Source organism: Sabethes cyaneus, chromosome 3 (assembly GCF_943734655.1).
Source record: "Sabethes cyaneus chromosome 3, idSabCyanKW18_F2, whole genome shotgun sequence".
Taxonomy (NCBI): domain Eukaryota; kingdom Metazoa; phylum Arthropoda; class Insecta; order Diptera; family Culicidae; genus Sabethes; species Sabethes cyaneus.
Window position 1 is genome coordinate 193,185,431 of NC_071355.1, and position 24,277 is coordinate 193,209,707.

Here is a 24,277-nt window from a genome sequence, read left to right on the forward strand (position 1 = left end):
GAAAATTTTGTTTACGTTAGAATAATTTTTTCTGCTTCTTCAGCTCAACCTGCTTCCATTTGGGCAGTTCCTCAAAGTCATGATAAGGCATCTTGAATACGGTCACAAAATCGTCATGTGTTAGGTGCACCTCCTTACGGGTAGGATTGATACTGGCCGGTAGATTTGATGGGTCACCGCGCAGCATATCCAAGGGGTACTTCTGATAGCGATCGAAGTCATCCCCAGTGGCACTCTCACTGTTGACTGATCCACGGGGAACGGGAACCGGCACTCCGGGTGTTTCCAGCTCAGCACGGATTTTATCGAATGGAATGTAATTCTGAAACGAAAAAAAACGTCCATTGTTTCTTGTTCGGTGGATTTAAGCAAAGAATATACCTCATAATACTTTTTATCCCAAATATCGAAAAATCCAACAAAAGTTATTGGTTCTTCGCCCTGACGGATTACAGCGATGGGCATATTAGCATCCCTCTGGACGGGATGCGTCGAAATTAAGTACTTAGCTAGATCCCAGCACTGGAGTCGGTCATCGGGAGCAACATATTCACCGATCCAGACGTAGACGATATTCCCAGCATCAAGCAAAAAAATGTTCTCCGGCCTTAGGTCCTTTTGATTGAATCCAAAGATCTTACTCAGTACATATTTCTCCTGCTCCAAAGAACACATGTACAACCCGATCCTCTGCCGTTCCCAGGTTGAAGATACGTTCATAGTAGGGGTCACAATGTTTCCATGAGTTTTTCTCAACTGCTTCAAGAATTTCTCCCCTACTGAATTGAAAAACTCGTCTGTCTCATTCGACTCCATCACTAGGTTGTACTCTCCTAAGATGGAAGCAATCGATTTTGCCATCTCTCTCGAGTCTCCGGTGGAATACTGCCCACACCAAATCCATATTTCATTATCGGGAGCTTTCAATATATAGCAATCTTCCGGGTAATATAAGGTCTTACTCGAAACCTGGACAGCTTTACATGTGAACGTAGAGTTGCCTACTACCTTCAGTACAAAGCTGCTTGGATACTTCCGGATGTTCATGTTTCCCTCTACGGCAGGACTCTTGGCATTAAAAACTATTAGACCACCTTTGAAAATCTGCAAGAAATGTGGCGGTTCCATCCCATCACTGATTCTAAGCTGAACTACATTCTTCTTCAAATGATTGCACATTTCTGCTAGAAACGCCTCTCCCGTTTGGCGGTACTCCATGGAAGAATTAGATCCGATCCACAGATAGACAACGTTCTTTATGGAACTTCCCAACGAAGAGATGTTATTCTCCGAAGTGCAAGACAACTGATAGTGAACAATGTAACACTGACCCGAGTAGAACGTTTTGGCATATTTCTTCGGAACTTCTTTCACGTCATCAATTCCGATCTGATACACGGTAGCATCACCCGTTCCATCGTCCATCAACTGTATCTGCGCGGCCAGCTTGGGACGCTGTATTAGTGTGAGAGCATCGAATTTTTCCGACAATCCTTTTATGGAGTTTCCGTTAACATCCGCGCTGATCCAGCTTGGAAACAAACTGGTAAATTCGGCTGGTTCAAGACCGTCGATGACACGTGCGACCGGTGTGGACGCAGGATAACCTTTCTAAATTGTTGAAGGTAAAAAAATCTTATAAATTTTGATTTAACATTAAAGTTTGGTTTTACCTTAATTACATAACCCCGTACATGACGCATCGCCTCTGCTCGGTTCTGTTTATGCGAACTCCTGCCAATCCAAATCCATACTCCATTGCAGAAGTAGTCGATTATGTAGATGCTGTCTCGGCCATACAAATCCGACTGTTCCAGCGCACCCGTCTTGACCAGCTCAACCCGAAAAACTCCATTAACGGTATCGCACTGGTAAAGTTTCAACATAATATCCGCATTGGATGGTACCAGTGCCATCGGTTGAACAAAGCGCTGGGATAAACTCAGAAAACTGTTCCATACCTCCTTACGAGGGGCACTCATCGATTGCTCGTAGCCATCGTCAACGATGGCAATCTCCGGAATTTTGAACGATTCTTTCAATTTGTTTCCGATCTTCAGTCCGAATATTCGTTCGCACGAGCTGGTTGTTCGGCCGACCCAGACAAAGACGATCTTTGGCGTCTGTAAGATCATCACGTGACCGCAGTTGAAGTGCTGCCATGTGATTGCTTTCTGCTGGATGCATTGGGGTGTCGTCTTACCCTTTATCTGATACAATCGTGGAAACTGGGGATACGAAGACGGGTCGGTTCCGGATTGAATACTACAGAATATACCAACAAAATTTTTAGTGTGAGGTCTATAAGAAACCAAAAAAAATATAGACTTACAGAATTCCATCTTCTTTGAAGTAAGACAAAAACCGAATCCCTTCGTGGCCCTGACTTTCGCGATACTGAGTAGTTTTGTGGTCGAGGTGAAGATCAAGTTCGATTATTTTGTATGCCGCAGATTTCGACCGATCGGATGTGATGTTGGCTCCTAGCCAAAAGTGAATGTAACGTTCCACGACTGCTCCGGGGGTTTTTATTTCACGACACTGCGAAACCATTCAATTGTAATTAATATGAGAAAATTTTCACTTCTTTGAGAATAAACAAAAACAGGACTTACGATGGTATTTTTGTCGGAAATTGTACCGGCTAGTGAAGCCGAATATATCACGTACGTGTTCTCATCGTAGAATGTTCCAAACTGCTCCTTGGGTAGAGCTTCGACGTGATCGTTCTGTATTCGCCAAACGTGGAAGCCGATCGCCTTGGGACTGATCTTTCGGAACGCAGTGTCAATCTTGATGTCCTCATATATCGGCCGCTTTTGGTCCTGCAATTAGGAACAAAATAATCATGTTAGTTTAGTGAGTGAGATACTGCCCAGGTAACCAATAAGCATTAGTATAAGCAGTAAATCAATCGTTTATTAGCATCCCTGGCGTTTTATACTGCAGGTTGCTGTTTATCAGCCTTTTGACTGCATAACTGTTGTAAATTTGCATCCACAATTCTATTCAAATTCTTCTTGTTGGTAACTAGCTGCAAATAAGCATTGTCAGCACTACAAGAGGACTAGCAGTAAAGTAGCCGCATATTTTACCAAAATAGCATTTAAGTAGCATTTAAGGCAACTTAAATGCTTATTGGCTTGCATTTGAGTTGCACTGGAAATGCTTATTGATTACCTGGGTAACTTCGAACGATGTCTGGTTTGAATAAGATCGGAACCTCTGAAATCTACTTTACAATTAAAATAAAACTAAAATTGTAGGACACAATGGGACGTATGCACGGAGCTACCCTATATGGCATAATGATGTTTGGCATATCGCCATTTGGCATAACGATCTTTTGGCATAATTGAAATTCGCAAACTACGCGCATTCACTCGAAGCTGCGCTGCCGGAAGAGGACGAGCTGGACAAAGCCCCTCTCGAGGACGGCGGAGAGCTCCATCAGTCATGTCGCACGGAATCAGCGGAACAATTGGTTTGACGATGATTGTAGGAGGGTGATGGAACGGGAGAACGCTGCACGGACGACAAAGATGCGCAGTGTCACACGTCGGAACGAACAGAAGAAGACGCAGTGGAACCAAATCTTTCGGGAAAAAAGCGCTATCCGGAAGAGCAGGAATATGCGGAAAGTTCTACCAGAAATTGAACGGATCCCGCAAAGGCTTTACGCCGCGAGTCGAAATGTGTCGGAATAGGAATGGCAGTATTCTGACGGACGTTCGTGAGGTGACCGATAGGTGGAAGCAGCACTTCGACGAACACCTGAATGGCACCCAGGCGAAGAACCAAGGCGACGGGGAATACGATTTCGACGGTGCAACCAGGGACGTAAAATGTGCTCGTTGGTGACCAAAATCTGAAGACACTTAACGTTATTTCTTGCGATCAGTCATGCGGCCGATTCAAATATGCAACGAGAAGAAATGCCAGAATAGCGATAACGTCGCTTGCTCGTCGTGTCGTATTCTATACTGCGCCATTTTTCGTGACTGGTCATCGTACAACGTCATGGGTATAAACGTCCTTAAGAACTTGGCCCTTCTTTATCGACGTTGACGTTGCAACTGGTTATTAGAGTACAGGAAAATTACGGGGCTAGTGCAAAGATGCTATTGACTCTATAAGCAGCACCGCCCAGTCGAGACTCGAATATACGACGACAGGCTTGTTAGGCCAGCATCGTACCCCGGAGCTAACTGAGCGGGCAGTCACCGTACACATAAAAATGTTTACTTATTGTCATGCACGTAATCAAGCTAAATTCAACGCATCAAGAGATAGGCTTTCTCGATAGAGAAACAGTACGAAGCGACGGTATTGGCTGTGATTCAGACATTGACCTGCATATAGGCAAATGTATAGAAAAAATTTAAACGTTTCGGTCCCTGGGTGCAAAAAACGGCGAAGAGGTGCCAGTCCTAACGATAAACGAAGCTAGAGAGGCCATCATGTAGCTAGAGAACGGCAAGTCAGCTGGGAAAGATGGTATCGGAGTTAAACTTATTAAAATGGCACCAGAAAAGCTGGCCGTTTGTATGCACCGGTTAATTGCTAGAATTTGGGATACGGAACAGCTACCGGAGGAGCGGAAAGATGGGGTTATCTGCCTGGTCTATAAAAAGGGCGACAAGTTGAGCTATGAGAACTAGCTGTTCTCAATGCCGCCTATAAAGTGCTGTCCCAGATCATTTTCCGCCGACTGTCACCAATTGCGGACAAATTTGTGGGTATTTCGCAAGCCGGCTTCGTCGAAGGTCGGTCTACAACGGATTAAATATTGACATTGCGGCGGATCCTCTAAAAGGGCCGTGAATACAGAGTTCCCACGCACCATTTGTTCGTTTACTTCAAAGCCGCATATGATACCATCAACCGGAAAAAACTATGAAAAATCATGGACGAGAACAGCTTCCCCAGGAAGCTCATCAAACTGACTGAATCTACGATAGATGGTACACAGTGCTGTGTTCGGATTTCGGGTGGATTGTTACGTTCATTCGAATCACACAGAGGGCTTCATCAAGGTCTCTTATGCTTGTTGTTAAATATAGCGCAAGGTGTTATGAACGTTTATCAATACACGGAGTACGACATTCTACAAATCTAGTCAATTAGTCTGCTTTGTCGATGACATTATCATCAGAACATCTGTAGCGGTGGCTGAGCAGTGCACCAGACTAGGCACTGGGCACTAGGCAGAAAAGATTGAGCAAATACGTCTAAAATAAAGTACATGCTGAAGGGCGGAATCGAGGCCGACTGACACCGCTAGAGCAGCAGTGTAACAATCGACGGCGATGAGTTTGAGGTAGTTGATGATGGTAGTCTATCTTGGCTCACTGGTGACAGCGGACAATGACACCAACCATGAGTTTCGGAGGCGTATTATCAGTGGAAGTCGTGCTTACTATGTGCTTCACATGCAATTGTGGATGCTCATTAGACTGGTTGCTCTCGACGGGCATGATACAGGCAGGCATGATCGAGGAGGACCTGCGAGCGCTCGAAGGTTTTGAAAGACGAGTGCATAGAATGATTTTCGGCGGCGTACAGGATATTGGAGTATGGATGGATGGATCATTAATTCGTACATCTCTATGGCAAACCTAGTATTCAAAAGGTAGCTAAAGCTGGACGGATACGATGGGCAAGACATGTTGCTAGTATGCCGGTTAACTACACTGCAAAAATGGTGCTTGTTTAAAATCCGGTATGAGTAAGACGGCCACGGGCGCAGCGAGCAATATGGTTAGACCAGGTGAAGCGAGGTTTGGCGGAGAGTATCACGGTGTCTAAGGAATTTAAGACCGGTGCCCGCAACCGCGTGAATTGTAGTAATTTTATTCATTAGGACGACATGCCAATTAAGTAAGTAAGCTAATAACAACAGTGCGATTCGGACAACTTATTCTTTTTCTTCTTCAGCATAGAGCCGGGGTGGCTCGTGCTGTTTCAAGCACTCGTCTCCATTCAACTCGGGCTTGGGCCACTCGTCGCCAATTTCCTAGTTGTCTTAGAAGTCGCAAATCGCTTTCGACCTGGTCGAACCATCGTGTCCGTTGGGCCCCCCTGTTCTTGGTGCCGGTGGGGTTGTTGAAGAGGACTATTTTCGTCGCACTGTCGTCCGGCATCCTTACGACTTGTCCGGCCCACCGTAGCCTGCTATCTTTCGCTTTAGGTGTACGATGAGAGTCTCCCCAAGCAGTTCCTGTAGCTCGTGATTCATACGCCTCCGCCACTCTCCGCTTTCAGTTTGTACTCCGCTTCGCACGTTCGCACTCGCGCTTCGGACAAACAAGTGTTTAAATTTGACATGACTTCTATAGAGTGAGAAGATTGGAACAGTGGCTATTATTTCTGTTTGTTTGTGGTACAATTTTGCTTGATTAATTACTTTTCCATTCTGTCACCATGCGAATAAAGTTTTAAGACCCCAAATCAATCCAAACACTCAGCTGAACTGTTATTTGTATTTAAATATGAATATAGGCCCGTATATGAATGAGCCCGTTATCATTTCTTAAGACTAATTTACAAATAATTGTAGGACAAATCTTACATAGAGAAACAAGTCCTTGTAGTATGCAGCCTATGGTTAATATTATTCGAGCTCATGTCAGTAGCTATAATATGCTGGACCGCATTAAAGGCGTTCATAAAACGGGAATCTTGCTGTGAATAGTTTCTAGAACGAAACGGGGGTCAAAGGATTCACGTCTTCGAAGTGTAACTGGGCTATTGTTGAAAATTAATCACATGTTCGAAGGTTGGCGAACTGTTTGTCCTACGAGTATGTTCGTGCGCAAGACGAACTTGTTGTTTTGATTTAGTGAAAACAAACGTTTTGAAATCATTTCAAATATTTGCGAATTTTGAACGTCCGGACTGTAGAAGAAGGGATTGGCTCGATTGTTTCGACTAAAATGGTCTATTTTTGGTGCTAGAGAGGTAAGTTGCATATGAGCTATATTGCCAAAACTGCTGAACAAGAGGAAACGTATTAAGTTTTTTTTTGCTTTTTTTAATTTGCCCGGTCAACTTAACCGTCAATTGTGTATGACACTTGATCAGTTTTTAATGTGAACGCCGAATCAACAATGTGAGTTATATTGTACTTTTATGGCGGTTTTCATGACCAATTTTGGTCCTAAATGCTATCATAAGAGTGTAATAAAACCCAAATTGTTACTTAGCGTATACCGGGGTTCAGATTAAATATGTTCAAATTAAAGAAGGTTATACCAGCGGGGGTACGCGGTATGCCTTGCATACTGCGGACGCCAAATAACGCTAGCAGAAATCAAGTTTGCTTCTGACGAGACCTTTGTAGATCGCCAGTATTGCATACAGTTTATCGAGTTCACGGCCAAACTTCCTGACAAGCGCAAAAAGTTTCAGGCTCTCGTTAATCGCATTGTCGATATGTCTATCAAAGGATAGTGACCTATCAAATGTTACCCCTAGGTCACGTACATATTCTGCACGCAGTATAGTACTAACCGAACGAACGTAGTCGAAGATTACGGGGTTAATTTCCCTAGTATTTGTTATCACTGAACTTAGACTTAGTCGGATTAACTGTTAATCCGCAGTTTTCATAGAACCCTCCAAAATACGAAATCGAGCTGCTACTTCAGAAACGCGGTCAACTATATTATCGTAAAGATGACTATAAACCAGCGACTCGAAAAGCTTCGGAATAGTCGATTGATTAGCAACTCCACGGTAATTTTCTACATCATCTTTAACCCCTCTCTTATGTATCGGAATGACGAGAGAAATCTTCCAGATTCCCGGAAGGAAAATATCAGATAACATTACCAGACTAGGGATAAAATTGCGATGTTAAGAATCAATATTAATCACCGTTATATAATGGATTCCAAGCAACTCGATAATGCGTCCAAAAGTAAAATAGTTTTATTTAACCTAACGTACTCGCGTTTAAGTACAAAAATCGATAAAATATACAATCGTGTATAATTCGTGCAATTTTATAAGGCATTTGAAAATTTGTTTTCAAATTCGCTAGGGGTAAATTGTACTTAGGTGTGCATAAAATCGAATTACAATACAAGGTCAAATGCGCCAAATCAGAAATTTGGTCCTCGGAAGGTTGTAACGTTGAAGGAGATCCGAAAAAGATTAAATTTCGGTCAAATTCTGGTTATCATTAGGTAAAATGCTGAAGCTAACTTATTTTCTCTCCAACAGCATGTTTATAATCATTATAACTAAAGAGAAAATCATGAGGCTCCAATTTCTTTGCGTTTGAACAAAAACCTGTACATTGCGACAACAATGTAGCACCTGCTGACCACCGACGATGCAGCTAAACTTGACAGTGAAACCCCCATCACTTCTTATTCCGTCACAAAGACCTTCTACTGCTAGCTCTGACCATGTACGACAGCATTATAATTTTTGTAAGCAGATACTGTCCGTAGCACCTATCCTCATTTACCGGAGGCTATCAGCAGGCAAATAATTTACAAAGTTTGTTTGCCTCTGTGTGACTCGCAAAACGATTATTTGCAAATATTTCCACCAGTGAACTATCGTAAACGCTTGAGGTGAATAAACTTTCAATACGGTACTTTTTTCCGGACATGCAGTTCCTCCGGTGATAATGCGTGAAAGTACCAGCATAAAGTAATGCATTTTTCCCGCTCGATTAGTGTGGGCGCGAGAAAACACAACCTAATTTGCATACAGAGGGCTTAAAAAGCAGAAAAAAATTAGTTTCAATCTAACCAGTAACTGCGCATGTGGTTCACCTGGTTCGCTGGAGGAAAACTTCAAGTCCAAGGTATTTTCCGACCGAAGGCAGTTAACAATGGTTTGAAACGTTATTTTCATGCTTTCGTGCTCCCCCTTTGCAGGCAGCAGCCGCTCCGATCTTCGCGTGCCAGTAGGTACTTGCCGTCGGTCGGTCGTCGCGGGTACACAGAGAACCGAACGGCCAATGCCAATGATGAATGAGTATATTTACCGGCACGGCGGCGGTGCAGTTTGTTTACTTGCGCAGAGCGTGCGGATTTGTGACGATCGCTGGAAAATGGTTCGATACTCAAGTGCAGGAGAAAAACGGCCGGTGGGTTGCGGTGGAAATGCTTCCAGCCAGCGTGTGAAATAATAATAACGAGATTGAGGCTTTTCGTTTGAAGTTAGCGTCGGCTTTCAAGGTGTTTCTTTGCCTTCATATATTATTATTGAATCCTGATGGTATGTTGCCTCCAACTACTCGGATTGGATACGAATGATATGATAGATGATATGCTTTGTAGTAGAAAGATCTCGAAATTAGAACTAGGTTTTGTTTTCGTTTCAAGCTTGCAGTTGTTTTTATTCAGATTAGTGCTTTGATATTATATTTTTAATTTATCTTTAGTTTCTGGGTTTTAGGATTTTCTTGTACAAATTTATTGTTATATTTTCCGTACAAAAATATTTTTCAGTAATTCAGAATTATTTTTACCAATCACGAAAATTAATTTATGACAACTAATTACTTTCACACACCGCAAATTATACGAAATAGTGTCCGCTTTCGCGGTATGAAAATCGCGTCGAAAGTGGATCAGCTGAGATTTTGTTGATGGCACTTTTGCCATAGCAGTCATAATTGAGCTAGCTGGGTACGACGTCATTTACGTGACTGACCCCATTTATAAATCGGTTTGGTTGATCTACAAATTATGTCAACGTAGTCCAATTTCTGAGTCATTTGTTTATAGCAATCTCAATATTCTGTCAATTCAGTTTTGATTTAAAAGGAAGTTTAAAGTAATATTTGATTTTGTCCCATTTGAGGTAAAATAAGATTTTAAAAAATAGTTTGCGTTTGAATCTCATCTACATAAAAAAATTATATTTTGTATTATAAGACGAGACAAAATACTTCATATTCTTTTTAATCTATACCTATAAAGAAGGATTTCTGTCTGTCTGTCTGTCTGTCTGTCTGTCTGTCTGTCTGTCCTGTGTTCCTTATAGAATCAAAAACTACTGAACCAATCGGCGTGAAAATTTGCATGTAGAGGTTTTTGGGGCCAGGAAAGGTTTCAGTGATGGTTAGAGACCCCTCCCCCCACTAAGAGGGGGGGCTCCCATACAAATGAAACACAAATTTCTGCATAACTCGAGAACTAATCAAGCAAATAGAACCAAATTTGGCATGTGGGTGTTTTCGGTGACAAGAATTTATTCTAGGGTAATTTGAGACCCCTCCCCTCTTTATAAGGGGAATTATAACTCCTCTCCCCTTTAAGAGGGGGGGTTTTCATACAAATTTCCTCATAACTCGAGAACTAATCAAGCAAATGGAACCAAATTTGGCATGTGTGTGTTTTTGGAGACAAAATTTTTTTCTATGATGAATTGGGACCCCTCCCCACTTTAGGAGGGGGGGCTCCTATACAAATGAAATACAAATTTCCTCATAACTCGAGAACTAATCAAGCAAATAGAACCAAATTTGGCATGTGGGTGTTTTCGGTGACAAGAATTTATTCTATGGTAAATTGAGACCCCTCCCTCTTTATAAGGAGAATTGTAACTCCTCTCCCCTTTAAGAGGGGGGCTTCCATACAAATTTCCTCATAACTCGAGAACTAATCAAGCAAATGGAACCAAATTTGGCATGTGAAGGTTTTCGAGGGCAGGAAAATTTTCTACGGTGAATTAGGACCCCTCCCCACTCTAAGAGGGGGGGCTCCTGTACAAATGAAATACAAATTTCCTCCTAACTCGAGAACTAATCAAGCAAATAGAACAACATTTGGCATGTGGGTGTTTTTTTTTGGTGACAAGAATTTATTCTATGGTGAATTGAGACCCCTCCCCTCTTTATAAGAGGAATTATAACTCCTCTCCTCTTTAAGAGGGGGGGCTTCCATACAAATTTCCTCATAACTCGAGAACTAATCAAGCAAATGCAACCAAATTTGGCATGTGAAGGTTTTCGAGAGCAAGCAAATTTTCTATGGTGAATTAGGACCCCTCCCCACTTTAAGAGGAGGGGCTCCTGTACAAATGAAATACAAATTTCCTCATAACTCGAGAACTAATCAAGCGAATTGAACCAAATTTGGCATATGTGTGTTTTTGGAGACAATTTTTTTTTCAATGATGAATTGGGACCCCTCCCCACTTTAGGAGGGGGGGTCCTATACAAACGAAATACAAATTTTCTCATAACTCGAGAACTAATCCAGCAAATGGAACCAAATTTGGCGTGTAGGTGTTTTTGGAGGCAAGAATTTTTTCTGTGATGAATTAGGACCTCTTCCCACATTAGGAGGGGGGGGCTCCAATACAAATGAAATACAAATTTCCCCATAACTCGAGAACTAATCAAGCAAATAGAACCAAATTCGGCATGTGGAGGTTTTTGGAGGCAAAAATATTTTCTACGGTGAATTAGGATCCTTCCACACTTCAAGAGGGGGGGCTTCTACACAAATGAAATACAAATTTCCTCATAATTCGAGAACTAATCAAGCAAATGGAACCATATTTGGCATGTGGGTGTTTTTGGAGGCAACCATTTTTCCCATTATGAATTAGGACTTCTTACCTTTTTAGGAGGGGGGGGGGCTCCCATTCAAACGAAATACAAATTTGCTCATAACTTTAGAACTAATCAAGCAAATGGAACCAAATTTGGCATGTGAGAGTTTTAGATGGCAGAATTTTTTTTCTGTGGTGTATTACGACCCCTTTCCCTTTTAAGAGGGTGGGCTCCCATACAAATGAAATACAAATTTCCTTATAATTTGAGTACTAATCAAGCAAATGGAACCAAATTTAGCATGTAGGAGATTTTTGAGTCTTGAATTTATTTTATGATAGTTAGAGACCTCTCACCCCTGTGGTAGGGGGATATGGACTCTCATACAAATAAAACAGAAATTTTTGCGAAACTCAAAAACTAATCCAACTCGAGAAATTCGAGACTCTTCCATAAAACATTAATCAATAACAAGACCACAAAAACTATCTATAGTAACACTAGATCATTCAGGACGAGACGGTTGCGAGTGTTGCCGGTGACCCGCCGTCGGAAGCGCCGCCCACTGGGGGGCTTGCAAAACTCGAGATAGTGACAAAGATCATCCGAGATTCATGATTTATGTACAACGCAGGTTAATTTGTGGCAATACGAAGTTTGTCGGGTCAGCTAGTTACTTATAATTGTAATGTCACTTTTCAATCAAAAATTGAACTTTTAATAGAAGTCTTAAATAAATTAAAAAAAAATCGTTTCTCGAAGTCCTCTCTCCTAATTAGACTCTCGCGCAACGTCAATACTAAACGGACATAAAATTCGCTTAGTAGGTACCATTTACTTGTCGGGGGCTTGTTCCGCTTCGAAAAACCAGATTGTTTAAATTAAACCAAACACGCATCTGCACCCGTTTAACTGATGCGAGCCTTACGTGTCTTGCCGAGGTGCTGTTCGACTGCAGCCGGTTTCGAACGAAAGTGAAATGGTCGTCAGTTTGCATCAATCCGGTTGCAACTGCAAGTCGCAATACATAAAAAAAACCCGGCTAGTTGAATTTCCGCTACGATATTTGTGTTACTTTTTCCCATACGTTTATGGTGCTGTACATTTGATCTTTTATAATTAGAGCAATTAATGGTTATACTACTTCGAGCTACCAGCCAGAACACTGGAATTGAATAACTGTACATAGATAGAAGATAGAACTAAAGATAGTATTTTCCATCTGCGTTGGCAATCACGCAAATTTTATGATCCGGCAAGAGTATCCGTGGCTGAGGGCAGTATAAAAAAAGTCATTAGCTTCTACTTTCTGAATGTGCTGATGTGACTGTACGGTTTGTATCTGTTGCGGGAAAGATGATGCTTGCAGCCATGAATGTTGGGACATCCGCCGACAGCACGCGGTTATGAGGGTTTTCATAAACCTGTCGACACTAGACGTAACTTCAATGATTACTATCGTAAAAGTTGGTTTCTTCCTGTCCGTAAAGAAAATAATAGCTGAATATGAGCGGCATCAAGTCTGTGAAATGTTTGGTAATTACATGGCATTGTCCAAAGGAAAATGATTTATTTTACCTCCCATAGAAGCTTCAGCAATTCAATTGAAAGATAAAATTGTCTTGTTCCACTTTTTTGCGCTTTGCATTCTTTCAATATATCTTTGGTTTGCACAATTCTTTTTTGTGCAAATTGGACCATGGCAAGCATTGCTGGTGCAATATTCCACATTTGAAAAAGCGAAGAAAAACGAGGAAAAAGATATACATTACTTGCTTTATAATCTTTTCTAAGAAGAAATATATTTTCTTGTCAAACGGTTTTATTGAAATATTTTTCTGTTGATGTTGATTTTATGGAATAAAGTTTCTGAACAAAGTTTTAAATGACACGTGTGTCATTCGCAACAAAAAACCGACAAAAATTCCAACGTTAATTAGACTTTCTTCAAATTTTTTTGGCTTCAAAATTTCATAGGCTTAAAACTTTCCTTAACATTCCGACATTTTAATTTTCGAATTAAACTGAAAAGAAACGACCATAATGATCAGCATGGCCATCATAAACATTTTTCAATGTAGGGTTTTTTTTCTAATTTCCGTCGTAATAAGTAAAGCGATTCTAATTTTCATCATTTGTTGGATGGATTTAATGAATACTCCAAAAGTTCTTATGCTGATTTGACTAAAACACACTTACCTTCCGATCCGTGAACTTCGAAATCACTGAAAAGCGACTATTAAAGCATATTATTGAAATTACGCAACTGACTTTATTTCTAAAATTCGTCGTACCGTTTTAAAATCCGTCCGTCAAAATTTTTCATCGTCCGAACTAAAAATCACAACAATGTTTACGAAGCTAACGCGCATGTATTTGTGTACGACGGCATGACAAATGTTATTCTACAACATTTCTGCAGGTCAGGCAAGTTTTCCTGGCTGTAGAATAACGACAATGCCTTGCGTGAGTTATTTTCATTTATGAATGACGGAAATTAAAACGATTAGTCGATATTGTCTTCTTCGTCGCACGAAAAAACGTAGGAAATTTGGCTGGTAGGACTTCTTTAATGATAAAAAGCATTTAAATAGATCTCAGCTCACTTTGATTGATCGCATGTGATAGACAACAAACTAAAATATTAGGGAATAACTAGTTTTGCAATGTGCGTCATAAAAATGCTGATATTTTTAATAATTTGTGTTGGATAAAACGGGAATAGGCAATTACGACGATGTAGCAACATACCCTACTACACCAAAAAATATGCAAAGAAAACAGTAAAAAAAGAATTTACAGTTTAATAGAATGTTGCTGTTTCAAAAAAAAAAGTCCCACGTATATATTTTTCCTGGAAATCCCAATAAAATACTTTTCATTTGTCGGGCCAATGCTTGAAATCATTCCAGTGGAACAAAGGTTATGACAATTTCAAAGTAAAAATCGCGTGTCTTGGGACAAAGTTTCAGAAGTTTGTCACCAAGCGGCGTTTGTATTGCACTCAATTCTATTCTGGTTTACCATACCTATTAATCGAAGTTGGTGCAAGTAACGTAAGGTTATTAAAAATGTACTAATTTGTGGCATAAATTTCAAGATATTTGATATTTTTTCTGATGATCAGTCATGCCACGTGTTGCTACTATACATGCATCAAGAAAAAATGTTTTCAGAAGCTATTGAATTGCAGTTCAATGCAGTCGGAATTTATTTTGATTACCTTAAGGATTTTTACATCGTCGGCCAAAAAGGACCTACAGCAGTGGCAGGGGAGCTGATAGTTCATTTATAAAAAGAGAAAAAAGCAGTGGTCCAAGGTTACTTCCCCGTGGTACGCCAGAGATGTTACAGAACGAGGCGGAAAACTGAGACCCGATATTCACACTAAGCCTAAGGTATGTTAAGTACGATTGTAGTACGAAACTCCCAGCTTCTCAAGTCTTGCTGGAGTACAACGATGCATATGTCGCGCTTATCACCCTTCTTGTGTTACAGGAAACATAACTGAATTTTTTCATTGAGTAGGGAACTTACGCTGCTGGAATGAAGCATTGAACAATAGTGAAAGAGGTCCAGCTAGAACAGTAGAACACTTCCAGGCTTCAAGATGAAATACCGTCAGGTCCAGCTACTAACATTATTCGTTAGTTCGTTAGTTGATGGCATCCTCGAAGATCTCCTCATTTACCCGAAAACGTTGAAGTTGACAACTTCGTTAGCAGTGCTTTTAACAGCGGAGGCAATTTGTTTCAAGGAAGCAGGAAATCAATTAAAAACCTGCTGTGCTGTGTGTAGCAAATAGGTTACATTTATCGTACAGAAACAGATCTACCGGCAGGCCATCTTCATTTTTCTTAGAGTTGACAAATGACCAGAACTTCTTCGGATTTCTGTGAAGATTTCCTTGCATACGTAGAGCATACTGTTTATATAGAAGACGGTTTTCCGTTCGAAAATTAATACAGGAACAGTTTAAGTGTCGTTTGGTAGCTAGGCCGCGCGATTTTTGAAATGCGCGTAGAGCAGCAGATCTTGCATATTTCAATCGACGGAGTTGCGCGTTTCCCCATGGAAACTTGCGAGCTGGTCGGTGTATTGGAACGCAGTCGGTGACAGCGATGTCAACATCAAGAGAAAATAACAAGGATCGCAAGTCAACCTATGCAATTGCTGTAGTTAGGCCGTTAAAATCAGTCAGGTAGAAGTCTAAACCGCTGCCGTCGACAACATTCTCAAATATGGCGGAAGATGGCAAACTCAATGTAATATCAACAACGGGGTGATCGGCATCGAACGTGATATAGGCTCAGCCGCCTCGGTAATCGAGCCAAGTTGTATGGCAGGATCATTGACAAGCATCAGATCTAATAAGCGATTACATCTGTTCAACGCAGGATTAATTTGTGTCAAACTGTGGAAACAGAAACCGTCTAAAAGCGCGGTATAAGCAGCGGAAGCGTGAGAGCCTTAGTAGTCGATGCCAAGGCAACCGTTTACAGGAACATTACAAACTAAGTCGAACAGGTTGTAATCACCGAACAGTACACAGAACGACAAAATGAATCTCACACTCTCCGTAAACTGAAATCAGGTATATTTTTCCATTGAAGAAAAAGTAAACAGCCTAAACCGTTGTTAAAGATATATTTTTACAGCTTACGCCTATAAATGAAATAACATGCAATTTTCTATCATTTGCGATCTCATGGTGTCGATTATGTAGCGAAAATTAAATAAAACTCCCTGCCTTTTCCGGGTTTTTCCAGGTGTACTTCGAAAAAATCCATTCGCAAAATATCTCGCTAATGTTATTTTAATGTGCTCATTTGGCTTAATTAGTTAGGCTAACCTCGTGTTTTAGTCTTGACCTTAAAATTCGGTCAAGTATATAAAAAAATAATTCTAAGGTGAATAAATCATTGGATTGAGTCAAATGATGTATTATCCCATTCCCAATTCGGACTCCGCAGAGCCAAAGGAATACATGATTGCCTTGCATCACTTTCAACAGAAGTTCAGCTACACACTTGAAACAAATCTTGTAATTTTACGTCTTCTGGCATGCACATAAATGGAACATCGCAAATCATATAAAATTACGTGTTACTTCATTTAAAGGTTTATTTATTACGTTTAGTATGATGTAAAAATACATCTTATAAAACGGGTTAGGCTGTTTACGTTTTATTTAATGGAAAAATAGGGTATGTTGCTACATTGACGTAATTGCCTATTCCCGTCCTATCCCACACAAATTATTAAAAATATCAGCATTTTTATGACACATAATGCAAAACTAGTTATTCCCTAATATTTTAGTTAGTTGTCTATTATACACGATCAATCAAAGTGAGCTGAGATCTATTTAAATGCTTTTCATCATTAAAGAAGTCCTACCAGCCAAATTTTCTACGTTTTTTCGTGCGACGAAGAAGACAATGTCAACCAATCGTTTTAATTTCCAACATTCATAAATGAAAATAACTCACGCAAGGCATTGTCGTTATTCTTCAGCCAGGAAAACTTGCCTGACCTGCAGAAATTTTGTAGAATAACATTTGTCATGCCGTTCTACACAAACACATGCGCGTTAGCTTCGTAAACATTGTTGTGATGTTTGGTTCGGACGATGAAAAATTTTGATGGACGGATTTTAAAACGGTACGACGAATTTTAGAAATAAAGTCAGTTGCGTAATTTCGATAATATGCTTTAATAGTCGCTTTTCAGTGATTTCAAAGTTCACGGATCGGAAGGTAAGTGTGCTTAAGTCAAATCAGCACAAGAACTTTTGGAGTATTCATTAAATCCATCCAACAAATGATGAAAATTAGAATGGCTTTACTTATTACGACGGGAATTAGAAAAAAAACCTTATATCGGATTTCAGTTTACGTCGAATGTGAGATTCATTTTTTCGTCCCGGCATAGTGGCTAGCATCCACGCCTCTCACGCGGAGGACCCGGGTTCAAATCTCAACCCCGCAGAAGTCACGAATGACCCAAAACTGGTTAAAGTGACTATAATCTAAACAAAAAAAGGCAATTTGTAGATGATATACAGTGGTTCAAACAGCGAAATACGTGATCGTGTGATATTGCGTCGAAACGTGAAGTTTTTCGCATGTAGTATCTTTAGAAACTTTTCTTGGTATAACAAGCCCCTTCTTGTGTGAAAAATCTTTTGGTGATTAATTCCCTTAAAATTGAGATATGAAATTTATTTTCTCGTATATTAGAGATACAGGTCTGGTACCTTCGGCAAAATTGTAGCAAATATCAATACCAACAACTTTGTCAAAGACAGCATACTTGTATCTCTTCATGGAAATTATCTATGAAGCGTTCTTCGTGGACAAACCTTTTAAAACAGTTTTTAAACCCTGACTTATTCTGGTCAATTTTTATGTGTTCATGGTGTTCTAGAAAGTTGTTTATCTTGCTAAAATCAACGTTTCTGTAGAACATTATTATATGTTATTTTCTAAAGTTTCGGAAATTTTGAGCTTTTTTTGGTGAAAAATAGTACTTCTTTGAGCTTAAATATTTCCCAAGGTGGCAAATGGTGGCAGATCAGACAACTTCTACTTAAAAGTACAACGGAAAACCTGTAAAAGCAAATGTCAATTGTCTGTATCTGTTTGTATCCTCAAATGTTATAGTTGTTTTAAAAATCCATCTCTGTCGTGTTTACAAAACAATTAAACTGTACTTCGGATGCAATAAACGCCATTTTGTTTACGTTGAAAATCGCTTTCTAACAAGTTAAGTTAACAATTTTTCGCCTATTTCCGATTCGAAAATGAAAATGTAAACTTAAAATTTTTTGACGCAATTAATAAGAGAAAAGCTTCCAAATAACTAACTTAAGTTTATTTTGCACATGCGAAAAACTTCGCGTTTCGGCGCAATATCACACGATCACGTATTTCGCTGTTTGAACCACTGTGCGATAGTGTAGTTTCGACTACCGACCCTACAGCTAACAATTTACAAAGGCCATTGCATGATTCTTTAGCCAATTTATCAACTTTATCTTCACAGTTAGGTATAGAGTTTTCTGCAGACTAAATCAATAGTATTTTCTAGAAAACGTGAATCAGCACAGTTACGACTTCAACTGATGGATAAAACGATTTTTCAGGTTTTAGTACATAAATATCTTGGTCTTTGGTTTGACTTCAAATGCCTTTGGAAATGTCATATAAGGTATTTGATTGAGAAATGTCACCAGAGAATCAATTTCCTTCGTACAGTAACCGAAACATGGAACCTCATTCAGGAGACCTCATCAAACTTTACAAAACAACGATATTATCTGTTTTAGAATATGGTTGTTTCTGTTTTCGCTTCGCTGCAAACCTCCACATCATTAAGGGGGCATAGTACTTTTTCAATTTAAAAAAATCGAATTTTTTTTATTGATTATTTCGAAAGATTAACATTTTGACCATACGTGTTTCAAGTCATTTCGATGAATTCCAGAAATTGACAAAGTTACAGCTATTTGTACCGCGCATGTCTGGAGCGATTACACGGCGAATAAAAACTTCAACGTCATTTTTCTCGAAATCAGGTTTTGAAAGTCGGTACCATAAATATCTCAAGAACGGCTCAAGCAATTCTCATGATTCTTTTTTTGTTTTAAAGCCAACAAAATTATCTAGTGTTTGACCCATCCTTTTTTGATATTACAATTTTTGTATTTTTTAGAAATATTTAAAGTCAATTTTTTCGACTAAAAACGTTACTTTTATGTTTGAATGTCCGCCATTTTGTTATGCGTTCGAATTTTAAAAAAAGGATGGGTCAAACACGAGATAATTTAATATACTTTCATGTCGTTTTGGAATTTTTCAATTCGGATAAGCCCCCAGCACCAATCCATGGTACCGTAAATCATGTTTTTTTTCGAATGATCATGTTCAAGGAGCCGTAGGGGAGAGGGGAAGAGGTTCACATATGCAAACAAAATTGTAAATATTAGTATAAAGTGCAATGTTTTGAATGCAAAAAACCTGAATCGATTCGCTTTTCGCGTTATCGAGAAAAAAATATTTGAAATAAGGCAAAAGATATGGTGTAAAAAGTACTATGCCCCCTTAAGCTTGAGTGGATACAGTATCGTTGTTCACGTATCGCCTTAGTATGTATGCACTCAACCCACACCATGAGTTTAGGAGTATTAGCAGGGGTTCCCATTAAAAGACCGCTTTTGGAATCTTACCCCTCGTATTCTAATTAAATGCGAAGTTTCGAATCCATTGGTAATTGAAAATTTTGAAAGACTACTCGAGCTTCAGCCTCAAACTCGTTTTATGACAATTTATTACAACCAAGAGACTCAAAATATTAATCCTACATACTCCTCGAATTCCGCGAACTTACCAAATATTTACGATTCTACTGTATTTTTCGACACGTCGATGCTGGAAGATACTCGTAGTATTCCCAATCATTTACGCACACTACAAATCCCCCAAATATTTTGTAACAAATTCCAAAATATCAACAGCAGGTGCAATGAACGGTGAAATTTCTGAGAGACCTGTTGCCTTTAATGAATTTTTTTACTTCCTTGCATCAGAGGACATTAATCAATTGGCAAAATTCTTGGGATAATGATGATCTAGGAAGATGGTTACATTCTATTATTCCTAAAGTATCGACCAAACCGTGGTTCGGAGATTTGGATGCAAGTTGTGATTTTATTTGTATAATGCCTCGACTTATGTCGTCTAACACTATTGGTTCGAGGCACATCTACGTCGTTTTGGACTCTCAGAAAGTAATCTTTGTGCTTGTGGTGAGGGTTATCAGTTATCACGACATCGAACATGTAGTCAATGTTAACATGAGTAGTTGTTAGATAACAATGCTGTAAGTTGAAACGATGCGCTTAAAATTAAACAAGGCTTGCGCATATATAAGAAATTAAGCCTCAATTAGCGCTTGAATACTGTGTGATATCTGATAAAATACAAACCATTAGTAGTTAGATTATTGGAAGTTAAAACAAAGGTTATTTTTACAGATTTTAACCATCAACAGAATAATTCTTTTGTGCAGATGTATGCTTTTTCTTATAAACCTGTAGATTTTTAAACTTCTAAAGGATAAACAATATTTGTTCAATCCGAGGATAATGTTTTTTTAACCATAATATTAAGCAATACCTACATAGTCTTTCTGATTAATATCCAATATCTGCATTTTGAAATCCAAGCTAATAGCACTCACAAACTGTACATCGAATTTTTCTCCTGTACTCTGCACTAAGCTCGGTTCCTTTTAACCGTAACGAAAATAAAGTATCACCACACTGACGAGTTGTTCGATTTGTGTCAACTATGTCAACAAATTCTAGAAAAACCTAACAACAAAACTTAACCACAGAAATATCACAGTGAACTACGTTCTGTTTCGCCGATCGGCTGGCTTGCTTGTTTGAAGGTGCACTGTTTGACCCGTTCCGAATTGGTTGGTATTAGATATTCCACCGAACTGAATTCGTACTCCGCAGACCGCAGACCGCTAGGATGATTGGCTCTAATTTTCCTACCCAGTTTACTTGGGGCAACGCGCGCGTGATTCGGGCACAAACATTCCACGTCGAGCAGTGGAACAAAAATGATATGCACAACGCTTCCCGGCGCGCGGAGTCATTCATTCGCAGTGCTGGAAATGTGAATCGGGGGAAAAATAGCTTCGTGGGTAAAGCTAGCTGGCTGGCTAGCCAGCCATACCGTGGCTCCCATACAACTACACAGGTACCTACAATTGCTGCGGGCTGTGTGCCTGCTGCAATACAGAAGAATGAGCACCGAACATTTTTCTTTTGGCTCGCGTTTGGCTTTGGCTTGAGTGTTTTCCACCGACCGACCGGGGGCCGACCGGCCTCAACAACACGTCTTTCGCAGAGCGCGGCGAGGCAGCAGCGTGACTCTCCGTGTGCCGATCGATGGATCACGGATCGCATGCTCCTTATATGTTTTCGCGCACATTCTACACTGCTGTGGACAATGTTAATGATGGAGAGGGGTTTCTCGCTTGCTACAGGGAAGTTGACGTGTGGTTCAGGTTGGAAGGTATTAATATTTGCGGGTACAATCACGGATTAAATGGACATGTAGTAGGTACCTATTCCTGTAACGTATTTTAAAGTTCTAGAGGAAAATATATGCAGAAAAATTTGGTGAAATTTGGTAAAAAAATATGGTGAGAAACTTTGACTGAAGTAAAAGGTAAAATTTTAAAGTCATTGTCGAACTCCCGTTTTACATCGATGGGTGAGAGATAAATCTAAATAAAAAACTTGGATTGTATGAGAAGGCCGTAGCAACAGTTACCAACCATTTGAAAGCGTTGGGTTTCATCCAAAAGAAAGCAAATTGGATCAGACTCAGAGGGACCAAACCATTATGTTAAACTAACAAAGTTCTCCCAAACTATATCCGCAATTCTTTTAAACATACACCTCAACTATTACCAAAAACGAATACTTTTCCCTAATTATAAACTCTTATAAACGCTACTCTTATAACAGTCCCATGTGTTAGAAATTCCATAGTAAATGGGATTGTTTTGCAATTAGCGGTAATATATTTTTTACTAGAAAGTTCAAATCTTTAATTTCTGTGGCAACGTAAGAACTGATTTAAGATTGTTATTTTGTCTCGACTTATACTGTTCATACTCGCATATGAGTCCCATATTGATTTTCACCATTTTTGAGTTAAGTGGTTAATTAATCTTCATTTTTAGTGTACTTTATTAAAACATATTAAAAGTGACACGTTTAGAACAAAAAAAAGAAAAACAAAAAGTCACGTGGGCCCACATTAAAAGTACCCGCATAACAGCTCCATAATTTGACATTATCATAACTTTGCTAATTTGCATCCAATTTAGACGGTATCTAGTTTTGATATACTTAAACATTTGGCCATCAAACGGTAACAGTTCCCGGCAATTTGCAATTACTGCATTACAGTTAGACAACCCTGTTTCGAATTTATGTAGGGTAAGGAACGGATCAACCAGGGGTCGCCTATTTTAATCAGTTGAAAATAAATGAGTATTTGTTCAGTATTTTGTTCACCACCTCACTACATAAGCACTGATTACAGCATTTCTAAAAGTAAAGACCCAACTTTCACATACCATATTGTAGCGGACAGGTGAACGCTTACGTCATTTGATGTCATAGTCACAAGCTTTAACCAGCTTATAATTTGGAACAAGTTTGCAATACATCTGTAAAGTTCAGGACAGCTTAAGAAAGCATGTTGGTGATCAAATTGTATTCGGGCAGATGAAAATTAGTTCCAGCACATTAATGTCTAATGTAAAAAATTGAAGGTTTAGCTTACTAATAGTGGCTTTCAATGGTAACAGCTTGAAGAACTAAAGTTAATAAGAAGATTGGTATGTCGATATCCCCTACTTACTCAACCCATCGCTTTTAATAAGGTGAAACAACCAGTGATCTGCCTAAACTGCTTAAAATGGGTTCCCTACCCTATATCGTACAGATCTCTACTGTAAGCATTAAAGAGGAAATAGTACAGCGAAAGCCCTAAAACAACACAATGAGTCGTATGTCATCAACACGATATTACCTCTCTTGAAAAAATAATCTCCTATTTTAAGTGTGCCTGAGTGAGCAATCTGTTTGACTGTTAGTAAACTAAGTTATGGTGCAGAATATAATTTCCCAGGAATTTATTCAATTTATTTTTAAAGATTAAATTTATGTCAATAAGAGTGATACGAAACGAAGCAACTAACAAAGCGATGACATACAATTGAATTATGTTTCGAAGTCGTGCCGATTTCTATTTCAAATAACAAGCGAGATGCTATTACAAAGGTTTTTAACTATATGTGGTGCCCACTTATGAATTTATCCTTTATATATAATTTTAATGCATTTATTGTCAGTTTAGTATTTTTCTGTCAAAGATTGAAGGTTGACAATAAAGTTAAGTCTACCGACCTAAATCTTCTGATTAACGAATATATTATGTGATCCTATGAGCAAACGTTACAGTTCCTAACAATCGATGTGAGTAATTCTCGTTGAAACGAGGCCACTACTGACACTAGGTCTTCAAATATTGCAACTTTTGCACTAAATTGGCTGCAAATGGTTTAAAAATGAGAATTCCACTTTTCATACCTCGATACAGTGGACCCCTCGTTCGCCAAGAGGCCTAACCGTTTCAAACAAAGTTGAATTTTCAGTAAACCTCGCAATACTAGCAACAACTAACAAATTCGCAATAAAACAACTAGCAATTCGCAATAAAACAATTAACAAATTGCCCTGTGCTGTAAAGATGAACAAAGCTTTCGAATGGAGTAAAAAAATTTTTTTATACTTGTTTCAGCTATATGAATAATTATATACGATAATATCCGATTATGCCCGGCTCGCTCCGTGCTGCTATATGATTCTGTGCTGAATATCGTTTGTGTGTCAGTTACTGTCATTATATACGACAGAAAATCAACTTGGGCGCACTTTATTAAGCATTAGTTATGATTCCGAGTATATTAAGAGATATTTCCGATAATTTTTGTACTTTGTTATACGAGTTGGTGCTGGCTGGACAATGGCATTGACTGAATAAAACAACCAGTAATCTGTAGCAAGTTCCATAATTTTCAAACAATTATTGTGATATTTCCAAAATTTGTTATGAAACAAACTACAAACGACAACCGTGTAAAGAGGAGCGATAGGAC

General features: G+C 39.3%; 1 protein-coding gene across 1 annotated transcript; it reads right to left on the minus strand.

The window, feature by feature from the left end:
• Positions 1–16: 16 nt before the first annotated feature.
• Positions 17–20,740, minus strand: LOC128740534 (villin-like protein quail). The gene is made up of 6 exons (XM_053836082.1): positions 20,708–20,740; positions 2,616–2,825; positions 2,333–2,541; positions 1,674–2,265; positions 382–1,611; positions 17–322 (listed from the first exon to the last, which is right to left on the minus strand). Exons 1-6 carry the CDS (start codon positions 20,738–20,740, stop codon positions 17–19), a joined length of 2,580 nt encoding a protein of 859 aa, XP_053692057.1.
• Positions 20,741–24,277: the final 3,537 nt, after the last annotated feature.